Below are 21,032 nucleotides of genomic sequence, written 5' to 3' on the forward strand. Positions count from 1 at the left end.
TATCACTGCGAAGGGTCCTTTGGTCTTTGATAGGGTTGGCTTGTCTTCCCTTCGGGGTTGTTCCGGGACCGTCGTCTGGGATCGTGTCCTGTCACCTCGTATTGGGTGGTGCTGGCAGAGCCACTCCTGCTTGCGTTCAGTGTTGCGGTTCCTTCTGCTCCGTTCCACTTGCTGTCCTGGGTGTTGTTCCCCTCTGGCCTGCTCTTGAGTTTTGGTGCCGTCCTGGTTGTTGGCCTGGGTGGTCTATTTTCTTCTCGTTTTGGTCTTTGTTTTGTCTCTGGTTTTGGTTGTTCAGTTAGGACGTGTGGTATCCGCCTCCTGGTTCCTTCCCTATTTTACTTATCAGTGGTGAGGTAGCTCTGGGGAGCCAACGGGGCTTCCCCAGAAATCCAGCGTTGAATGTAATGAAATGCCATTTTCTGGGTGAGTCCCGGAGGCTCCCTGGCATCCCTCCCTCCCTCCGGTCGGCGGCGTTTTTTGCATATTTTGACATCCAGCCTAAGAACTGCCAGTTGGTTCGCCAGCGTGGAGGGTCTGGGGCTCCTTCTTCCCCCTCTCATGGAGGGGGGGTTGCGCAGACGGTGGAGTGGCGACATGATGACGTCATGCTAGTTTGATAATTTTGTTTGGGGAGTTCTGTCCACTCGTTCGGCTTTTGGTAGCAATATTTTCACCAGAATAGGGGTTTGTTTTGGGGCGCCTACCTTTCTGGGTGCCTGTCCCAGTCGATGGCAGACATAGAATGCTCCCAATCACAAGGGGGGGTTTCTATAGGCCATTGCTCCTCGTGTCTCTCTGAGGGGGCCAGGTTCTGGCTTGTGGTCCCCGGTAGGCAAGAACTCCTAGCACTTTGACTGATGCCAGAAAGTTATATATATTCATTCAGCCTGGATAGCTCCGGGCAGCCTCCGGGACTCATCCTGAAAATGGCGTTTCATTACATTCAACACTGGATTTTTTACATTTCTAATTTATTTGTTCCCTCCATCTCGTTTACGAACTTACATGATAACTGACGGGTCTCGTCCCTGTCAGTTTGGAAACCAAGTGGTGCTCTGTATTTGTTTACAGGATATGTGGAAGCTGGTCAGAATTGCATTTCACCTTTGTAAATGCACGTTAATGATGCTATGTAAAAAGACACAGTGAACACTGTTTATATAGGACAGATGTAAATCTGTGTATTTATGTTTGTAGATTGGATTAGCATTTTAAAAGCACTACAATCACCTTCTATGATATATTGTTCAATAAATCACTGAACTATATGTTTAATAGATCTCTAACCCTGTCCATGGAGGACAGAAGTTAATGTATATATGTTGGTTAGCATTGTAAATGTGTGGCCACGTTTGTGGTAGAAAATAATTATAAAAAAACGACAACAACCAACAAGTCTTATAATGAACCACCAGGCCACCAGGAACCACGTGCTTGGTCAACCCATACGTGCATCAACAAACTCGTCGCCAAGCAAGGTAAAGGTTGTCAATGATAGAGTCAAATTTTATGAAGAAATTGAGATCGTAACCCAAAAAATTTGTAAAGAGGGACAGTTGTCAACCAAAGTTCCACTGTATTCATAAACCAATATTCTGGCTCAATTTAAAAGAAGGATTGGGATTATAAAAATCCTGATGAATGTTCACCTTACCAGTAACTTTATATAGAAGTAAATTAAATTTAACAAAATAATAAAATAATTATATATTATACAGTACTTACAAAGTCTATAGGAACAGATGTTATGCATGTCAGTTTGACTTCTTGAGAAGGCTGCACTGTAAGATTGGTGTCGTTGTCTCCAGTTAATGATAATGGCTCCTCTAACAAGAAAATAAAAATATACATTTTATTAATACATTCAATGGAATATTTTGTTATGTACAGTAGTATAACAGTGTCTAGTAATTCTATGATGACAGCCAGTTAGAAGGATAAGTAATGCACTCAGTAGTAACACAACAATAATTACAAACTTTTAATAGATTACAAACATGGTAGAAGGAAGCAAGAGGGTAAATGCAGCCAGACATAAGCCAATGCGGGCTGAGAGGTGAGGCAATATACACTATATTGGCAAGTCTGAGTACTGACAGTATCAGTGACTCAAGACAGAGGACCAGGAGGTCAGATGATGTAGCAGTAGGAATTCAAGAATTTGTTGAGTTGGTATGTTGCCAGGAGGCATGCTACTTTTGTCTGGCGTGTTGTATTTTTTTTATTCTCAAGTTTTGTCTGTGATGCTTATCACAAGATCAAATTAATGCAACAGCTCAGAAATCCAACTATAACATGAAAAGCACTATTTCAAGTTGTGTCATTTAGTTTTTCTGGTCTTTTCTTACTTTACCTTTCTATGTGTTTGCAGCATCTTGCGCACATCTCAAAAAGATTGTGAAGAATAGGGTGTTTAAGGACTGCTTTGTTGAGACAATACTGCCTACTGGTGGTGAACAGAAGTGCTGGACTTGTAATGGGTTGTTACGTGGAACCTCATTTGGCAGTTGTGTGTGATTCTAAGGTAGAAATCTTATACTGATTTTAGAGTTTACTGAATGTTCTTCTGGTAATCATTCTGGGCTGGATTTAGCTGATCTCCAGTGACCCCATAACACCTTTTAATGACCCTACAGGGTACACTTGAAATGTTTCCTGTGGTGATGATGCATAGAATGTCTCCAGCTTAAATGTTATAATTCTTGTACAGAGTTTGTGCATATTTTACTACTTTGGGCAACCAAATGGCACAGCTCATAAAAGGTGCTTTTCATATTAACCTTGGCATTTTTGTTTAATTATTTCCATTTAGCATATGACCTTACAGAAAAACAGTAAATAGGATAACTGAATGCTATATTGTCTCACTTACCTTCTGTCATGCTGAAGATTTTATATAAAATATTGACATCTTCTCCTAATACACCACATCTTGCAGAATTAGCATGGCTCATCTTATAAACAAAATTCTTGCCTTCTTCCCGGATGTAGGTAAAACACCGGAAGCGCTCTTCCAAAGATAGGAATAACTCATCTAATTTCCCAATCAGGTAGTGTGTGTTGCCGTCTGTCCAATTTGCAACACAATGAAATTCTTCACCTGTAGTGGGTAAAACAATATTTCAAATGATGTTAACAGAATTGGACTTTTGGAAACTATTTATATACAATATAGGGAGAAAAACATGTCTACTGAGATTTTGCCAGGTATGGTTCAGAGTGTGCTAACAAAGATCAACCCTTGTAATGAAAACTGAAATGAAGCTACGTACTACTATCACATCACCCTTGTCCCACCCTTTCATGTGTCTTGTCTTTATCCATGCTGTTCATGTCTAAATATCTCATATGTAATCACTACAATGTGTATCATTATTCAGTTCTTTAATACTCTTCATATCTAAAGCTTTATTTCTTAAAACTAATCTAGTGGCTAATTACAGTACCTTCTGAATGTTCCTTCTGTGTTGGAGGTGTGGGGTCCAAAATGATACTGTGTTCTCCAGTATTGGTCTAGTACATGTGTTGTACACTATTCTGAATTATTCATTGTCAACATTGCTGAAGGGTGTTCATATATTTGCTAATATTGCATTTGCAGCCAACATCCTGTTTATGTTAGTCTCTGGCAGTAGTTGGTGAAATGACTAACCCGAGGTCATTCTCCCTTTTTGATATGCAGCAGTTTCCTACTCGGCTGGTACAGTGCTATAGCACTTCACTACTATCTATTTGTTATGGTTGAGCTTTGAGTAGCTTTTGTCATTCCAGTTATGCAGTTTGTCCCCTGCCCAAACTTTTAACAAAAACATTTTTAAAGCATTGACACTATAGTACCATGGCTTATATTCCCAGTGGGCATTGTTGGTTGAAAGTGACAAACATTATGTAATGTTGTCACCTAATGTTGGTCACTTATGTAATTTTGCCCACTGGATTCTAGATTCTATACTCTGACATACAATATATTGTGGATAAATATCAGACATATCTTCACACCATAGCATTTGGCTGTTTTTCAAGAGATAGACTATTGATTATAGTTATGGATGTGTCATTAGTTATTTTGTGATTACCTAATTGTTGTTACAGAATGAGCAACTCTTGTGGTGTCCCATCTTCTTTATACAGAATATCTTATTATACATATACAGTAATGCAAAATCTTCCAGTGGGTTTTAGCAAACACACTATCTCTTCCTAGAATGTATTCTATTCTCTAATACAGTAAGAATAGAAATATCTACATTGTGTGCATATGAGTATGATCTATGAAGTATAACTTTAGAAACTTCAAAAATCAAAATGTAAATACCCATCACAAGGAGGTTTATCATCAAATTTCAAAGCGATTAGCAAAGTGTTTACTAAATAAATGTGCTTACAGAAAATGTGAACCAATAAGAAAATTTAAGCAAAACTTTATAATGTTGTATATTGGAATTAAGTCAATCAACTTTTCTGGGGGGTACGAGCCAATCCCTGGCCCCCCCTCTGAGAAGTATGAGGAGCAATGGCTTATAGAAACCTCATTTTCTGTGGGGAGCCCCTACGGCTCCCCACAGAAAAAAACCTCTCTGCCTCTTTGTTCTATTTTTTGTTTTAGTTTTTTTACCATGTGGGGTTTGTTTTGTTATGCCTACCTTTCTGGGTGCCTAACCCTGGTCGACGGTAGATAAGGAAAACCCCAACCACAAGGGGGTTTTCCAGGGCCATTGCTCCCTGAAACCTCTCTGAAGGGGCCAGGTTCTGGCGCTGGTCCCTGGTAGGTCTGAACTCCTTAGCTAATGTCCCAGTATAATATAACATACATTAGCCCGATAAGTTCCAGGAAGCCTCCGGGGCTCACCCAGAAAATGGCGCTTCATTACATTCAATGCTGGTATTTTAGGTCCAGATAGATGCAGTCAACCCAACCATCTCTTTCCTGTAATATCTCTGTGGCTCGATCATAGAAACTGAGTAAATTTGATACACAGGATCTTCCAGATCGAAAACCATACTGTCTGTCTGATATTTTATCGTTTCTCTCCAGGTGTTCTACCCATTTAGTTTTAAGGCCACCTACCACAAGTTGCCTTCGGAGCGACTGCAGGGTACTGCACAGCTAGTTATCAGGTGTTAACTAGCTGTGGTGCACACTACTAGAGGTGCCTCTAATAATGGTCGGCTCTGTTCCGACTGGATACATTGTCTTCTTGCGGGGCTTTTCTTTTGTTTTATTTTTTCTGCTTGGTGGGAGGTCTGCCTTTGGTTGGTTACCCCCTATCTATCTTTGGGGGGTCTTTATATAGATATACAGTATCTGTGTTCTTGTAGTGCCCCCTACTAGGCCTCTGTGAGTGGACACGTCCCAGGGGGTTCAGCTGTTAGAAGTTTGTTTGGTAGTTTTGGGCGTGGGTTCACAGTACCCTGCCTGAGCTTACCTTAGCATGTTCCCAAGGCTAAAGGCCTTGGGAAACCTCACGGGGGCTCTGTGATTTAATGGATGTGATCCTTGAGTCCCCTCTTACTTCGTGCAAGACTGTTGGTTGCTCTGTCCCCTTGTCTCAGGGTGACAATCACTGGTTGTGCCTCCGCCATGCTACCTGTAGGGTTGGTGATTATTTTGACCTGTAGTCGTGCGACGTTTGTTGTTTGTATGTGCTCCAGTTCACCCAAGCTACTGATCATGATATGAGGGTGCAGGCAGCAGCTGCACTGCATGCAAGGTTTAGGTTGCTACAACACGATAGGTTCATTGCTTCCCCAGATGTACCCAGATGTATCACTCGGTACCCTTACTCAAATCTCTGAATATGTTAGATATTAAGTCACTGCACATCCTCTCATGTGTATTTTATATGTATAAAATGCTGAACTGTAATGTCAATCCTGACCTTAAAAGCTTCCTAGAAGGTTGTAACAAATCCCATGAGCACCACACCAGAAACAAATACCTATTTGATATTCCAAGAATACGACTTAATCCAACTAGAAATGCTTTACAAATCAAGGGACCCAGAATGTGGAATGACCTTCCCAATCATGTTAAAGACTCTACCTCTCTCAACCAGTTTAAGATAAAAACTAAGTACTACCTAATTAACTCCATGTAACCTACCTCACCCCCAAAATGTCAACCCATGTCTACTATTTTAAACAATGCTGTTTGTTGACCAAATTGTTTTTTTTTTTGCTATTTTTTCTGCCTTGTTCCCCCCTTTTTTTATTTCTTTATTTTCTCAACATAATTTATACTTTAATCTCAATTAGTATTAAGTTTTAGTCTTAGTGTTTTTCCTGCCCGAAATGCTTTGCGCAATAGTGACTTTAGGCATTGTATGTACTAGCTCTATCTATAAATCCATCAACATTTTGTATCTCACCTTGTATGTATGTACTTTACCTGAATAAATATTTGTATTTGTATTTGTATTTGTATGTCCTGAGACTGCCCCGTTTTGGTTTTAGGGACCCAGACTTGAGGTTGGGAGTCACTTCAACTTTGGTTCCGTGCACCTCACCATGTCCTTCCCTTTCTGTTGATCATCCGGTTCCTCCCCCTTGCTTCCATCTCCGAAATGTCAAGAGGTTTCCGAGTTGGGGAGGGTCTAGTTGGTGCTGAGACTCAAGTGGTCTCGAAGGAGTCGCCTTCCAGGGTGGCAGCAGATGCATTCAAGCCTGGTCCTCCAGCTGGAGCTTTTGGGTCTGACCAGTTGGCCCCCTTCATTCCTGCTTTTTCAGCTGCTCCTGCCTTTTCTTTAGAGGTGGGGGTGGCGGGGGGGGTTGGAGGATAGCTCGGCCCCGGGTCCTCGGGGTGACATTCCCGGGAGGGGTTGACTTGGGACCTATGGACCCCGTTGGACTCCGCCTGGGTTTTTGTACCCTCTGAGTGGGGTTCTCTTCGCTCCCTCTTCGTATGAATTGAATTTGGCGTCTACCCCTTCCTGGGTTCGGTTCTGTGATTTATGTCCGTTCTTCAGTTTTGTTCTTCCTGAGGTTCTTGGCTTCCCGCATCCCGTCCCATGTGGTTCAGAAAGCCCTTGTGGCTTACCTTCTGTGCGACCCGTATTATGCTTTCGTGATAGATCAGAGTTCCTTTGTGTATGGATCTTTGTGTTCTTACTGGATTTGTTATGAAGTTTCAGAGTCTTCCTGGTTAGCAGACTGCCCTCTTTGGAGGTGTGGCATACGTTCTGTCCATCCCACATGCTTGAGTTGCAGAAGGCTCAGATGGCATTGCAGGTTTTCTTGGGGGGCGAATTGAGCATCTCATTGAGTACTTGTTCGCCCCTGCCCTTCTGCAGAATGTTGGGGTGATGCTTCTTCATGTGCAGGTTCCTTCTCTTTTGACTGCACTGGTCGCTGTACATGTAGCCTGCTGGCTTCGGCCCTGCTTTTCTTCTCCCTCCTTGAGCGGTCCTTGGACTGGCTTGTGGTGGATGCTTGGGACCACCTCTGGGGCTGGTATGTGTGTTGCCCTCGGCAGCACGTGCATCATCTGCATTGTTGATGCTGTTCGCACTTCTCCTGTGGGATGCAGTTTCGAGTTTTTTGCTTCTCGACTCACGTGTTGGCATGCGGTGTTCGCTTATTCCTTGGAATCCGCTTGGACTCTGGCTCACAGCTTGTCTTCTCCTTTTTGTCTGTTGCTGTTTGCAGAGTTTGCAGTGGTGCAGTATCTGCAGGCAGCTTCGGCTAGTTGCCTTCCTATGTTGGACTTGTTAGTCCTCCAGGGGGCTCATGGGAAGGCCTTCCCGGAAGGGTCGTTCCAGGACTTAAGTTTCTTCTCATTGTGGTAGGCCAGTGGTGCCAGATTCAGAGCAGGAACAGCCTTCAGTACCTTCTGTTTCTGGTCAGCGTGGGGATCGCCCTGAGCGATGCTTAGGTTCCTAGGTCCTAAGATGTTAGGTCAAGTGCATCAGCCTTTTTGCGGTTCGTCCCATTGACAGGGCGATGAGGGGGAGGCTCGCTCTGTTTGCTCGCGCCTGATCCCACGATTTGTAGTTCTTTCGGGTCCTTTCACACGGCCTGCGGTGGCATATGATGGCTCCTCCTCCTTCTGTGAGTTCCAGGCTGGCGGGGCAGGCCTCTTCTCTTGCGCACTATCAATTCATCTCAGAGTGGGAGTGGGTTCGCTTGGACTTGGTCGAAATGACCTCATCTCTCAGTTGGGTTTCCCTCCTGTTTCTGATCCCCAAAACAGGACTGTGCGGACCCCCGGTTTATTCTTGACTTGTCCTGTCTGAACCCGTAGGTTTATTGCCCCTTCTTTCGGATGATTACTCTGTCCCAGGTCCATCTTTTGTTGGAGTCGGATGCTTGGATGATGTCCCTGGACCTCAAGGACGCTTACTGGCACATCCCAATTCATCCGGGGTTAAGGGACTGGCTTGGTTTTGTTGTGGGGCATCAAGGTTACCGCTTTTGTTGCCTTCTTTTCGTTTTGAATCTGGTGCAACACTTTTTCACACACCTTACTCAGGTTGTGGTGACCCGCCTGCATCTGTTAGGTGTTCAGGTTATGGCTTACCTCGACGACGGGCTGGTCTGGGCTTTGGGGCCACATGGTTCTTCCCAGCTCGCCGGGTTCGGGTTCTTGGTGACCTGACGGCAGTCCCATCTGGTTCCCTCTCAAGTTCGGTCTTGGCTGGGTCTTGTGTGGGACACTCTGACCGCTTCCTTGTCTCTTCCTCCGGCGGCTCTACTTCGCCTGCGTTCCTGCATTTGTCTGTTTCTGAGGGGCTCCTGGGTCACAAGGAGGTTGCTCAAAGGTTTGTGTGGGAGCCTGAACTTTGCCATGATGGGCCACCTGCCAGGTCGGGTGTGGCTTCGTTGGCTGTTCTGGTCCTTCGGGGATGTCCCTATCTGCCTCTCTTGCAACCGCTAGGTTCGGCCTCTGGGGGCCTTGCATCGGTTGCTGTGTCTCCGGCTTCCTCTTCGGGTTTTTTGGGGTTCAGTGCCTTGGCATCTACCCGAGCCCTCGCTTGATGTGTTCACAAACTCGTCGTTTCTTGGCTGGGTCATTGTGACCAGTGCTCACCAGGCCGGCCAAAGGTGGTGGAGTCCATCCTTCTGTTAGGCTCACAACACAGTGTGGGGAGTTCGTGCGGCTGTGTGGATGTCGCTACGGAGGATTCGGGTCGCTCACGGATCAACGATTCGGCTCCATTCAAACTGTTCCCCGGTGGTGGTTCATTGCCTGAACAAAGGGGGGGTTCAATGCGATCCTTGGCTCTTTGGAGCTGGTCACTTCGAGTGACTCGTCTGCTGAGTTCTCGGGGTTTGTCTTTCCTGGCGGTTCACGTTCGGAGGATGTCCAATGTCCTGGCAGATGGCCTGTCCGGTTCATTCCCCTGTCCACAGAATGGACGATCGACACCAACTCATTCAGTGGGCTCTGCCAGACGTTCGGGGCTTCTGGAAGTGGATCTCTTTGCATCGGCGTGGTCGAGGCATCTCCTGGTATATGTGGCGCCCTTCCCCGATTGCGAAGCCGTCGGGGTTGACGCCTACTGGCAGGACTGGGCGAGGTGGGGTTACCTATACCTTTTTCCCTTGGTTCAGCTGTTGCTCCAGGTCCTGACTCGCTTGGAGACTTCCCAGGGGAGAGTTGTCCTTCTGGCTCCTTGGGTGGTCGGCCCAGCCTTGGTTTCAGACGATGCTTGCTCAGTGTCCGAACCCGAGGGTCTTCCCGTGGCTCCGCCTCTTTCAGCAGATCAGTCCAGCCCTGTACATGGCTGGTTCATTCTTCTCCTCGAGTCTTCATGTCTGGAGTTTCTGACTCGGTCTATCTTTACTTGTATGGGGCACAGGTGGCTTCGTTGTTGGTCTCCCACCTGTGTGTTTCGTCTCAGTGGCAGTATGAAGTTTCCTGGTGGTCCTTCCATTTTTTCCTATCACTGCATAGGTGTCCTTCAGTCTCTGATAGGGTTGTTTTGTCCTTCCTTTCATGGTTGTTCCATGACCGTCATCATATACCAAATACTATCACCTCGTATCGTGCGGCGCTGGCGGAGCCACTGCAGCTTGCGTTTGATATTGATGATACTTGTGATCCATTCTGCAAGCAGTCTCATACATTTTCCCCTCCGGCCTGCTCTTGCACCACCTGAGCCATCCTGGTCTTTGGTCTGGGTGCTCTTTTTTTTCTCTCTTCTCGTGTTGGCTCTTTTCCTATTGACATTGGCCCCTCAGGGTCAGGTAGACGAGCGTCATGCTTTCCTCTGATGCAGGTGTTTTCTACTCATTGGTCCTGGTGGTAGGTTGGTTCGTTTGCAGCCGTCTTCTTCTTTTCTGGTGGTGAATGGATCTGCTACTCTCCGGAGGGGTCCTTGGGCTGTTGTTGCTTGGTTGGTCAGGCTGGGGGTGCATCATGTGTTGTTGTCCGGTTGCGGCTCTCCTCCGTTCCCTGTGCGTCATGGCCTCTGTGGCTGTGGATGCATTTTGGGTTACCCAGGTTCCCTTCCTTCCTTCCGGTTCCAGGGTATGGATCTCCCAGGTCATCCGCAGGGTCCTTCAGGTTTGCATATTGTCTTGATTTTGAGTTTAGGGCGTTTGGTGTCCACCTCCACAGGATCCTTACCTCTTTTTCATTATCTTTGGTGAGGTAGCTCCTGGGAGTCGGCTAGGCTCCCCCAGAAAACCAGCATTGAATGTAATGAAACATTATTTTCTGGGTGAGTCCCGAATGCTCACTGGCATCCCTCCCTCCCTCCAATCAGCAGTGTTTTCTGCATGTTTTTGACATCCAGCCTAAGAACTGATGGTTGGATCACAGGTGTGAGGGTCTGGGGCTCCCCTTTCCTCTTCCCCCTTCCCCCTCCCAGTGAGGGGGGGAAGGGGTTGCACAGACAGAGGCGTGGCAACGTGATGACATCATGCTTGCTCCTCGTGCCTCTCTCAGGGAAAGCCAGGTTCTGGCTCATGGTCCCCAGTAGGCAAGAACTCCATGCACTTTGACTGATGTCAGAAAGCTAATAATGCCATATCAGCATGGATAGCTCCGGGGAGCCTCCGGGACTTACCCAAAAAAAGGCGTTTCATTACATTCAATGCTGGTTTTTTATAATTAAATTGCAAGTAAAATACTAATACAAACATGAAATTCAAATATTAAGAGGCTCAATATATTAAAGACATGTGTTCAATATCACTTACTTTTAATTTCAGCATCATATCTGCTTTGGACACAAGATGCATATGTGAACTTCAGTTCAGTTTTTTTATCAGATATAATTTCTGAAAGACTTTCACTGCATTCTCCTTGTGGTAATTCATATGTGAATTTGCGTGGGCCAGTGAATGGACAAGGAAATGGTTCAGCAAGCACTCGAACCATAGTATGAAGGTCAGTGTTTCTGTTGATGGTGGAGCACACTGCATCTATGTCTTGTGGCTTCCTGCACTTTGCTGCATAAAATGTAAATGGGTTAAAAAGAGCATCCAGCCAAGGAGACAAGATTTTTATAGCTGTCTGTGAAATAAAGGGTAGGAAATAAAAATTTTAGACATTTATTAAATTAATAAAAATGCATTGTTAAATTTTAATAAAGATCATCAAAATCTGCTTCACAGTTCTAAAACTAAGCAAACACCAATTATGAACTGTCTGAAACCAAATATTTATGATGAACTTGAAGTCAATGAATTTTTTCCTTAGCACTTTTCAGGGTAACTGCATCAGCAGCTTTCTTGGGCTTAAGCATCACCATCAGCCATAGGCTGATGCTTGAGCTTAACCATCAGCCTAGTCAGCATTTGGTCCTCGTGAGAGACTTATTATTGTCTAGTGAGGACAAGGGCTCTTGCTACTTTCCCTTGTCTTCTCTGTAAGGTGGAAAGCCAATAAGAATCAATTATAAACTCAATAATGAACCAAACCACACTAATTGCAATGAAAAGAGGCTACAAGATACTCGGCCTCCCTCTGAGAAATATTTTAGTTTCAGTGCCAAACTATGAACAACTCAATTTTAATAACTACTGAACAAACAAACCCTATGAATATTCCCATCTGCCACAAGGCAGCAGGCCAATTCACCCTGATCCAAGTAACAAATCCCCCTTGTACTCTGTCTGACAAGCTTGGTTGGTATCCAAGTAGACTGGGACAACTGCCAGCTCAGTGTTTATCAGTTCACTGGACCATAGGTGTGAGGCTATATAATCACAGAATTGTAGCTACCATACTTTAATTGAACCTGCACGATACTATCATGTCCTCAGCACAGAAATTACTCAGGTTGGATCGTGTTTACAAGCACTATCAATGTTTTCAAATCAGGAATGGTTGAATGCCTCTGGACTAACATCAATACAAACCAGACAAGACAGGGCTGATCTCATCAAGAGCTTTAAAATACTGAACAAATTTGAAGATATTAATCCAGATAACTTATATAAAAGTCCAATGTAACTCTCACAAGGGGCAGCAGCTTCAAGCTGCAATGTAGGACAGATAACAAGAGGTGCTTTTATAGTCAGAGGGGTAATAAACCCATGCAATGCCAAGACAAGACTAGAGTTAACAATTTAGTTGGAAAAAAATATCAAGAATAATGGGGGGATCTTGACAAGCTGCTGGCTACCTGTCCCCATCAAGGCCACTAGAGATGGTGGTCCTTGGGTAAATTCAAGACAAATAAAAATTCCCAGCAGTAGTACCATGGGATGTCTTGTGAATCATCAGCTACTTAATATTCTTAACCATTAAACTACGCAAAACGTCATATGATGTATGACATTGAAGGTATAATAGGGGTATAATTAAAAAATATTTGAATTATGAAAAAATTACTTAAACCTTAAACTGCACAATGCACCTGCAGGCCCTCATCTGGTTTGCGCAAGCCGCCTCCGGGTATTTGTATTTTTCACGTTCCATTCAAAACTCCCACGGCTACATGGGGTTCACATCAGCTTCCTCAGGGCTCTTGTAAACAGACGCCATCTTTAAAAAAAATCATGGGCCACATTCTCGGGTGTGAGAGCCTGAGTATTGAGTGAGCAGCTAAGACTGGTGCACACAGCATGAGCTCACAGCACTGCTGTTCAGCTTGTGACCACATCATCGCCTAATAATGTCAAAATATATATATTACTTGTATTATTTAGCCATGATAGTATTGCAGAAGAGTCTGAGTGTGATAATGACTGTGTACAATGTTCAAATATCAGTGATTCAATGATGTTCACAGCACTAGCCACAGCACCACAGCATTATTTCGTCCATCTAGGAATCTTCAAACGACTTCTTAGGTTCCTTTACAAAATAAAATTGTGATCAATTATTCATTTACAGGACTTGGTGACCAGTATTGTGATAACAGCAGAATTGTGGTGATAATAAGCACTGTGCACAGTATTGTGGGAGACGGAATTGTGATGAGGGAGTGAGGGAGAGAATTGAGGTAGCCTCACTGTGTGTGTGTGTGTGGCAGCCACTCTTGTTTTGATCATCATACTAACTTAGTGGTTCGCTATGGTGAGCACATATGTACATGGGTGACCACATCAATGTGTATATACAATGTGTGTTTATATACCCATGTATATATGTGCATAGTATTGTGGGAGGAATTGTGGTGAGGGAGTGAGGAAGAGAATCGAGGTAGCCTCACTGTGTGTGTGAGTAGCAGCCACTCTTGTTTAGCTCATCATACTAGCTTAGTGGTTCTATATGGTGAACACATTTGTACATGGGTATATACAATGTGTGTATATAGTGTAATAACAGCAACAGGAGTATGTTGGGAGGAGCTATTTTGCTGAGAGAGGTGACATAATCTTAGCCTCGTCTTGTGTCTGCTGTGTGATTTCTCATGCAGTGTAGGATGGCCACTGTAAAGTTTGGACACAATACCGGCTTACTTGCATGGTTCTGGGTGAATAAAACATGTAGATAGGTATACATAACATGTGTAAATAGTGCAATAAAAACAATAACAGTATGATGGGAGGAGCAATGTTGGTGAGTAAGATGTTGGATGAGTGAGGGAGACACTGGATGTTGGAGAAGTGAGGGTGTGACAGTTATCAGCTACTTTCAACAATGTCCAAGAAATATTTTTTTTAGAGGATTTTTTTTTTTTTAGGATTTTAGGTTTTTTCCTCCTTTATTTATTATTTGAATTTGTTGTAACCTTTACATCCTGGAGAATACATACTTGTTCCTAACTATGTGAGGCCAGAATTAAATTGGTCAACAAATAAATCAGTTACAACTCTCAGAACTTGGGACTTTGAAAAAAATTTTGGCTGATTTTTTCAGAGATTTCAAACTCTATTTTCCTTGTATCTTTAGTTTGTTTTGATGATTGCAGACCAGATTAGGGCCTTTTTACTTATATAAAGTATACCCTAAATATATTCCCTAAATCATTATACTGCAATTATTATAATTATCCTTATATTTTGTTTTTTAGGGGGTTAATTTTTCTTGACTTCATTTCTACACACATTGACTTAGAACTTTCACATACTTGAGTGCGAATGCCAAACAATGTTTATTACAACATACAAGTAATTTCATGAATTAGAACAGCCTTATTCATTGTCGATAACTTCATCTTCAATTATATCTATAACTAGAATTTCAACTTACTTCAGTATCCAAAATTCTAGTTTCTGACTGATTTTCACCATTTTTACATCTAGTGTGCACAGCTGTCTATTCTACAATCCCTATTGAAATGATTTAACACATAAACTCTAAACGTTGGGAGTTATAAATTTTGATTGTCTAAATTTGCACATATTTCAAATGCCATATTGACAAACATTTTTTACAATAAACAATACTGAAAACCTATATTCTAAATATATGAAATGAAGATCATATGCTATTCTGAGAACATAATAACACCAAATGAACAGTTGGTGATATTTTTATATTTTTGGAGCTGATTTCAAAATCTGAAGTTTTCAATAAAAGCACTTAAATTATTGGGATCGTCTAAAAGCTCTCCAAATGTTTTCTCTAGAAAGGAGACTATATGGAAGAAAATGCAGAATAGAACCAGTGAAGAGCAGAGGTGCCACAGGCACGATCAGAGAACACTGTATAAATATCAAAGGTCCACAGTTGTTCAACAACCGCCCAGTGAGTATAAGAAATATTGCCAGAATAACCGTTAACATCTTCAAGAGAAAACTAGACAGTTTTCTTCAAGAAATGCCCGACCAATTGGGCTGTGGTGGGTATGTGGGCCTGCAGGCCGCTCCAAGCAACAGCCTGTTGGACCAAGCTCTTACAAGTCAAGCCTGGCCTCAGGCTGTACTTGGGAAATAGAAAAACTCCCAAAACCCCATCATGCACTACCTGGGGGGCAAGATGTCTTGATAGGAGCCAACATGAAGAGGTTGAATCTAACTTCCTTAGAGCATGTATCTCTGGCAGAGCACAGGAAATGAGTCAGTCATTGGGGAAGATAACCATGACAAACATGAAGCAGGGAACACGCAATGTGGGTGCAACTAAATACAAACCAGAAATATAAGTAAAACAAGACAGAGCTGTGGCCCCCTTGTATGAACAATTGTTCAAGAGATAGCCAACACCACTGAGATGAATAATCGAGTAGCTTCTCGGGTTCCAGCAGAGTGCAACCCTAACTAAACCAAGTGAGTGAATGAGGTGGCTGCTGGCTGGGGCTCTGGATGACATGGGATGCCATCTGGTGGTGGTTAGGTGCATCAAGGTTAGAGTTGTTTGCTTGCAGTAACACTTCTTTTTCCTTGTTTGCCTCAGCAGTTTCCTTCTCTTTCTTTCTTTCACACAATAGCTTGTTTCATTTTGCTTAACCATTCTGATGTGTTTTCTTGGTTTTGGGTAAATCTGATTCCAAATTTCTTCTTTCCTCATGAAGAGAGCCAGATTGTAGTTCTGACAGGTCAGCATTGACTACACCAACTACTGAGGGGGAGGGAGACCCACAGAGAGAAAAGTAAACTTACATTTCTTGTATTGTAGTAAGTTGTGATGCTGCTCAGTTATCTGAATACATCGATAGCATTCTTTTTTTCTGAAAAGGAAAATACAATAAATAAATGTTTTGATCACAGATGATTTATGCCCGAAATGCTATGCTTTATTTATTTATTAATTTATTTATATATATATATATACAAAAAGGTACAATGGGTTTATGAGAGTACATAGCATTGATGTTTTTACATTCTTGTGAAGTCACTAACACGCATAGTGTTCTGGGCAGATCCTTAGTCTAACAGATAATTTTAAGTACTGTAGATAATTTGTTGCAAAATTTAAAAAACCTAACAGGTACATTGTAAGAAAATTTGAACAAAATTAGTAGATACATTTTAGTAAAATTTTTAGGATTATCAACAGGTACATATTAGCATAATTTGAGGAGTATTTCTAGATACATTGTAATAAAATGAAGAGACAATGATGTTTCGGTTCATCCTGGACCATTATCAAGTCGATACTGGTCCATTGTCGTCTCTTCAATTTCTAGTGTGTTGTTTGGTCAACATTTTTTGCTTTCTGGGTGCCTGACCCTGGTTGATGGCAGATAAGGAAAACCCCAACCACAAGGGGGTTTTCCAGGGCCATTGCTCCCTGAAACCTCTCTGAAGGGGCCAGGTTCTGGCGCTGGTCCCTGGTAGGTCTGAACTCCTTAGCTAATGTGCCGGTCTAATGTAACATACATTAGCCCGATAAGCTCCAGGGAGCCGTAGGGTCTCCCCACAGAAAATACTGTACTGTCTCACCATTTAATATTTAGAAAATACTGAACCTACTTACAAATGTTGAAGTAGATAATTATTTCCAGAAGAAGAAATGCAAGTGCTTCTGCCAAATTCATGAACAGCAATGGTGACTTTCTGGTCAAAATCAGTCTGGTACCAGTCTCCAATCCACTGCCAGGGGAACTCACATCCACCTTCAACATTAATAAAAAACAAATAATTACTTTTGGTGCAGATATGAAAAAACAAGGTATTTGAATATAAATGAAACGTCCTTCCTGAGCTGGTCACCTTTTAGCATAACAAGGCATTGTCAATATTTACTCCATCATGATGGGGGATATTTTCAAACCTGTTGACCAAACCCCATGCTTTTCAAACCTCACTAAATGACAGTGAGCCATAGAAAATAATCAACATTAATTAATCAGCCTGGAATGATTTCTCTCTGACAGTCCTTCCAGGCCTCTTTTAGACCGTTTCCAAGAACTATTCAACCATAGAAGTGAACACCAGCCATTTCTCTGCTAACCGCTAGTTGTTGGAAGGCATGCGGGTGGCTTGGCAAGAAAGCAGGCAGGTGGGAAGGAAAGCAAGAAGGCAGGCAGGTGGGAAGGAAAGCAAGAAGGCAGGCAGGTGGGAAAGAAAGCAAGAAGGCAGGCAGGTGAGAAGGAAAGCAAGAAGGCAGGCAGATGAGAAGGAAAGCAAGAAGACAGGCAGGTGGGAAGGAAAGCAAGAAGGCAGGCAGGTGGGAAAGAAAGCAAGAAGGCAGGCAGGTGGGAAGGAAAGGAAGAAGACAGGCAGGTGGGAAGGAAAGCAAGAAGGCAGGCAGGTGAGAAGGAAAGCAAGAAGGCAGGCAGGTGGGAAGGAAAGCAAGAAGGCAGGCAGGTGAGAAGGAAAGCAAGAAGACAGGCAGGTGAGAAGGAAAGCAAGAAGACAGGCAGGTGGGAAGGAAAGCAAGAAGGCAGGCAGGTGAGAAGGAAAGCAAGAAGGCAGGCAGGTGGGAAGGAAAGCAAGAAGGCAGGCAGGTGAGAAGGAAAGCAAGAAGGCAGGCAGGTGGGAAGGAAAGCAAGAAGGCAGGCAGGTGAGAAGGAAAGCAAGAAGGCAGGCAGGTGAGAAGCCAAGAAGTTGGGTGGTTACACCCAACATGGTTTTACAGGTTTACACCTGTTACAGTGTATAATGTTATAGTGTACAATGCCCCAACACACAGCAGGCACAACCCCACAGGGTACAATTCAGACAGGAGAATGAAGCCAGCGATAACGTCTGCTCTAAATGGCATCAGTCAACAAACTGCTGGTGTCAGTGCAGGTTCACCCAGGCGGTGCCCCATCCCCCCTCCTGGGTGGGGAGGGCTAATGAGCGGGTGTGCAGGTTGACTAGATGTTTGATTATTTGTTGTTTTCTCTTAGGGGGAGTTCTTGAGCTCTGTTCGGTCTTGGGTTGCAATGTTTTACCAGTTGGGGTTTATAATGGTCCTCCTACCTTGCTGGCGAATACCCTGGTTGGTGGCAGACACGACATGACAGCTGTGTGGGAGTCTGCACTTCACTGTGCTTGTTACATGCAGAAAGCTTGCAGAATGGAGCAGGAAGGATACTCACCCTGAATGCAAGCCAAAGTGGCTCTACCAGTGCTGCACGTTATGAGGCCGTTTTAAAAAAAAATGGCCTCAGTGTCCAGGGACACGTTTTGGGTTGACCCGATTTCCTTTCCTCCATGTTCCAGGGCTTGGGTCTCCCAGATCGTCCGTAGGATTATCCAGTCCAGCCAGCTTACGGTCTATCCTCGTGCCCATGATGTTTGCGTGTTTGCTGTTTTAGCTACAGTTTTTGGTATTTTGTCTTGGGCTGACATTCAGGCATGGGGGTTTTGGAGGCTGACCAGGGTCCTGGATACCTGATTCCTCGTTTTTGTTCCTGGCCCTCGTCCGTCTGTTGAAGCCTATTGTCTTGATTTCGACTTGAGACGTGAGTAGAGGCTGCCTCCCAGGTACATCCCATCTTTAACTTGCCTTTGGTTAGGTACAAGTTAGGTACTTGTCTTTGGTTTGGTTTTTAACGCCATTTTCTGGGTGAGTCCCGGAGACTCCTCAGCAACCCTCCCTTCTCCTGGTCGGCAATTTAACGCTTTTGACATTCAGCCTCAGAAATGAGGTTGGACAGCTGCTGCAGAGGGTCTGGGGCTCCCTGTTCTTCCTCCCAGGGAGAGGGGGGGAAAGCTGCACAGACAGGCGGTGCGGCGGCAGATGTAACGTCATGCTTGTCAGCACGATTTCTGATTGGGGAGTTCTGCTTAGCAGTTCAGCTTTTGGTAGCAATGTTTTACCAGTTGGGTCCTGTTTTGGGGCACCTACCTTTCTAGGTGCGTAACCCGGTCGATGGCAGACATAGACTGCTTCCAACCACATGGGAGTTCCTATAGGCCATTGCTCCTCATGCCTCTCTGAGGGGGCCAGGTTCTGGCCCATGGTCCTGCTAGGCATTAGAACTCCATTCGAAGGACTGTTGCTATGGTCTAATACTTGCATAAAAGCCCAGTAAACTTTGAGAAGCCTCCGGGACTCACCCAGAAAATGGGGTTTCATTACGTTCAATGCTGGTTTTTGTCAGTGAGAAAGTACACTTGATTATCCAAACAAACAGCATTTATCAACATAATTCATTTCCAAGTGGTTTGGAAAGTTGAATCTCCACTGTTAAAGTATTTTACATTAAATAGCTAAGAAATTTAAATACTAATACAAGAGTTTAAATATAAACATCCTTAATAATTTAACTACCTCTGCTCACATCCTCTGTTGTTGTAGGAAGATGTGGTGGTTCTACCAATCTCACTTCTTTTGGTAACTCTGGAAAACAAATATCTGGGATTCAGTATTTGGCAGAAAGTATCTTAATGAAAGTATCACAATGACTTAACTCCATTGATTGCATCAGAGCAACTGAAAATATATTGGTCTTTCCAAACCACTTAATCAGAGGCTTTACACCTTTCATATCCAACAAATGATAAATGATGACCTCACTATAAATCAGGTCACCTTTAATTTATTTTCCTTAAATACTACCATTTATTTATTTACATTATACAGTGACACCATGGCTTACGAATGCCCCTGTTTACAAACATTTCAGGTTACAAGCCCAATTTCTTTGTAAAATCCAAATCGGGTTACGAGCTTTGCTTCGAGAAGCGAAGTTTGTTGATACGTGTATAGCTGACCTATCGTGGTAGCACGGCGATCATGCCTCAGTTTACCAGTGCCTCCCACCTAGTGACAATCGCGTCTGAATTCTTTTTAAAAAATTACAGTTTTTATAGGATTTTTTTGTATTTGAACATAAAAGTTGCTATTATATATCTCGCCATGGGTCCCAAGAAAGCCAGTGGTAAAGTTCAAGCCAAGAAAACACATGTAAAAATGACTATAGAGGAAAACAAGGGATTATTTGTAAACATGAAAATGGTACATGGGGGGGTTGTTGAACTAGCTAGGCAGTACAACAAATTTCTGTCAATGATATGAACTGTACTTGCTAACAAAAAGAACATTATGAGTGCTAATGTGGCAAAAGGTGAATCAACAATCACGAAACAGAGAATACAAACACTTGAGGACGTTGAAAAGTTGTTATTAATTTGGATACACAACAAGGAATTAGCAGGTGATAGCATTTCAGAGGCCATCATTTGTGAGAAAGCAAGGCAATTGCACAAAGACCTTTTACAGAAAAACTCTGGAATGAGTGATGTAGATATGAAAGAGTTTTAAGGTAAGCAGGGAGATGATTTGAGAAATTTAGAAAAAGAAGTGGTATTCATAGTGTTGTGAGGCATTTGGAGGCTGCTAGCTCAGACAAACCGGTGGCTGAAAGATTTATTGATGAATTTAAAGATTTGGAAGGAGATTCCCCTTCCAAACACTAACACCTCTCCTCCTACTCTCTCCTCACCATCTTCCATATGCCAACAAGTGTCATCAATAAAGGTAAGTGATAACGTGTACATACTTTAGTACTGAAGATTTGGGTTAATTAGGTATAAAATTTACTTTGAAGTTAATTTTTTGGGGAGTCTGGAATGGATTAATTCAATTTACATTATTTCTTATGGGAAAATTCAGCTTACAAGTCATCTCTGGGAATGGATTAAATTCGTAAGCTGAGGTACCACTGTATAGATATAACGAGGCAACATATTTTGATGAAGATTTGGATGATTAATTGGTACATTCTTGCAAAGCCATTAACAAATAAAATTTTTAGCAGTCTTCACATATTAAATACCATTACACTGCTTTAAACATTTTGTACTTCATGAAATGA

General features: G+C 43.1%; 1 protein-coding gene across 1 annotated transcript in view; it reads right to left on the reverse strand.

The window, feature by feature from the left end:
* LOC123771439 (titin) overlaps positions 1 to 21,032 on the reverse strand; it is a 236,050-nt gene that overhangs the window by 107,098 nt on the left and 107,920 nt on the right. The window contains exons 28-33 of the mRNA XM_045763962.2: positions 19,487 to 19,555; positions 16,757 to 16,895; positions 15,940 to 16,007; positions 11,143 to 11,394; positions 2,873 to 3,100; positions 1,726 to 1,826 (exon numbers count right to left, since the gene is read on the reverse strand). Of these exons, the coding sequence (XP_045619918.2) occupies positions 1,726 to 1,826; positions 2,873 to 3,100; positions 11,143 to 11,394; positions 15,940 to 16,007; positions 16,757 to 16,895; positions 19,487 to 19,555 (857 nt within the window). The remainder of the gene's footprint in view (positions 1 to 1,725; positions 1,827 to 2,872; positions 3,101 to 11,142; positions 11,395 to 15,939; positions 16,008 to 16,756; positions 16,896 to 19,486; positions 19,556 to 21,032) is intronic.

The sequence above is a fragment of the Procambarus clarkii genome, chromosome 14 (assembly GCF_040958095.1).
Source record: "Procambarus clarkii isolate CNS0578487 chromosome 14, FALCON_Pclarkii_2.0, whole genome shotgun sequence".
Taxonomy (NCBI): Eukaryota; Metazoa; Arthropoda; class Malacostraca; order Decapoda; family Cambaridae; genus Procambarus; species Procambarus clarkii.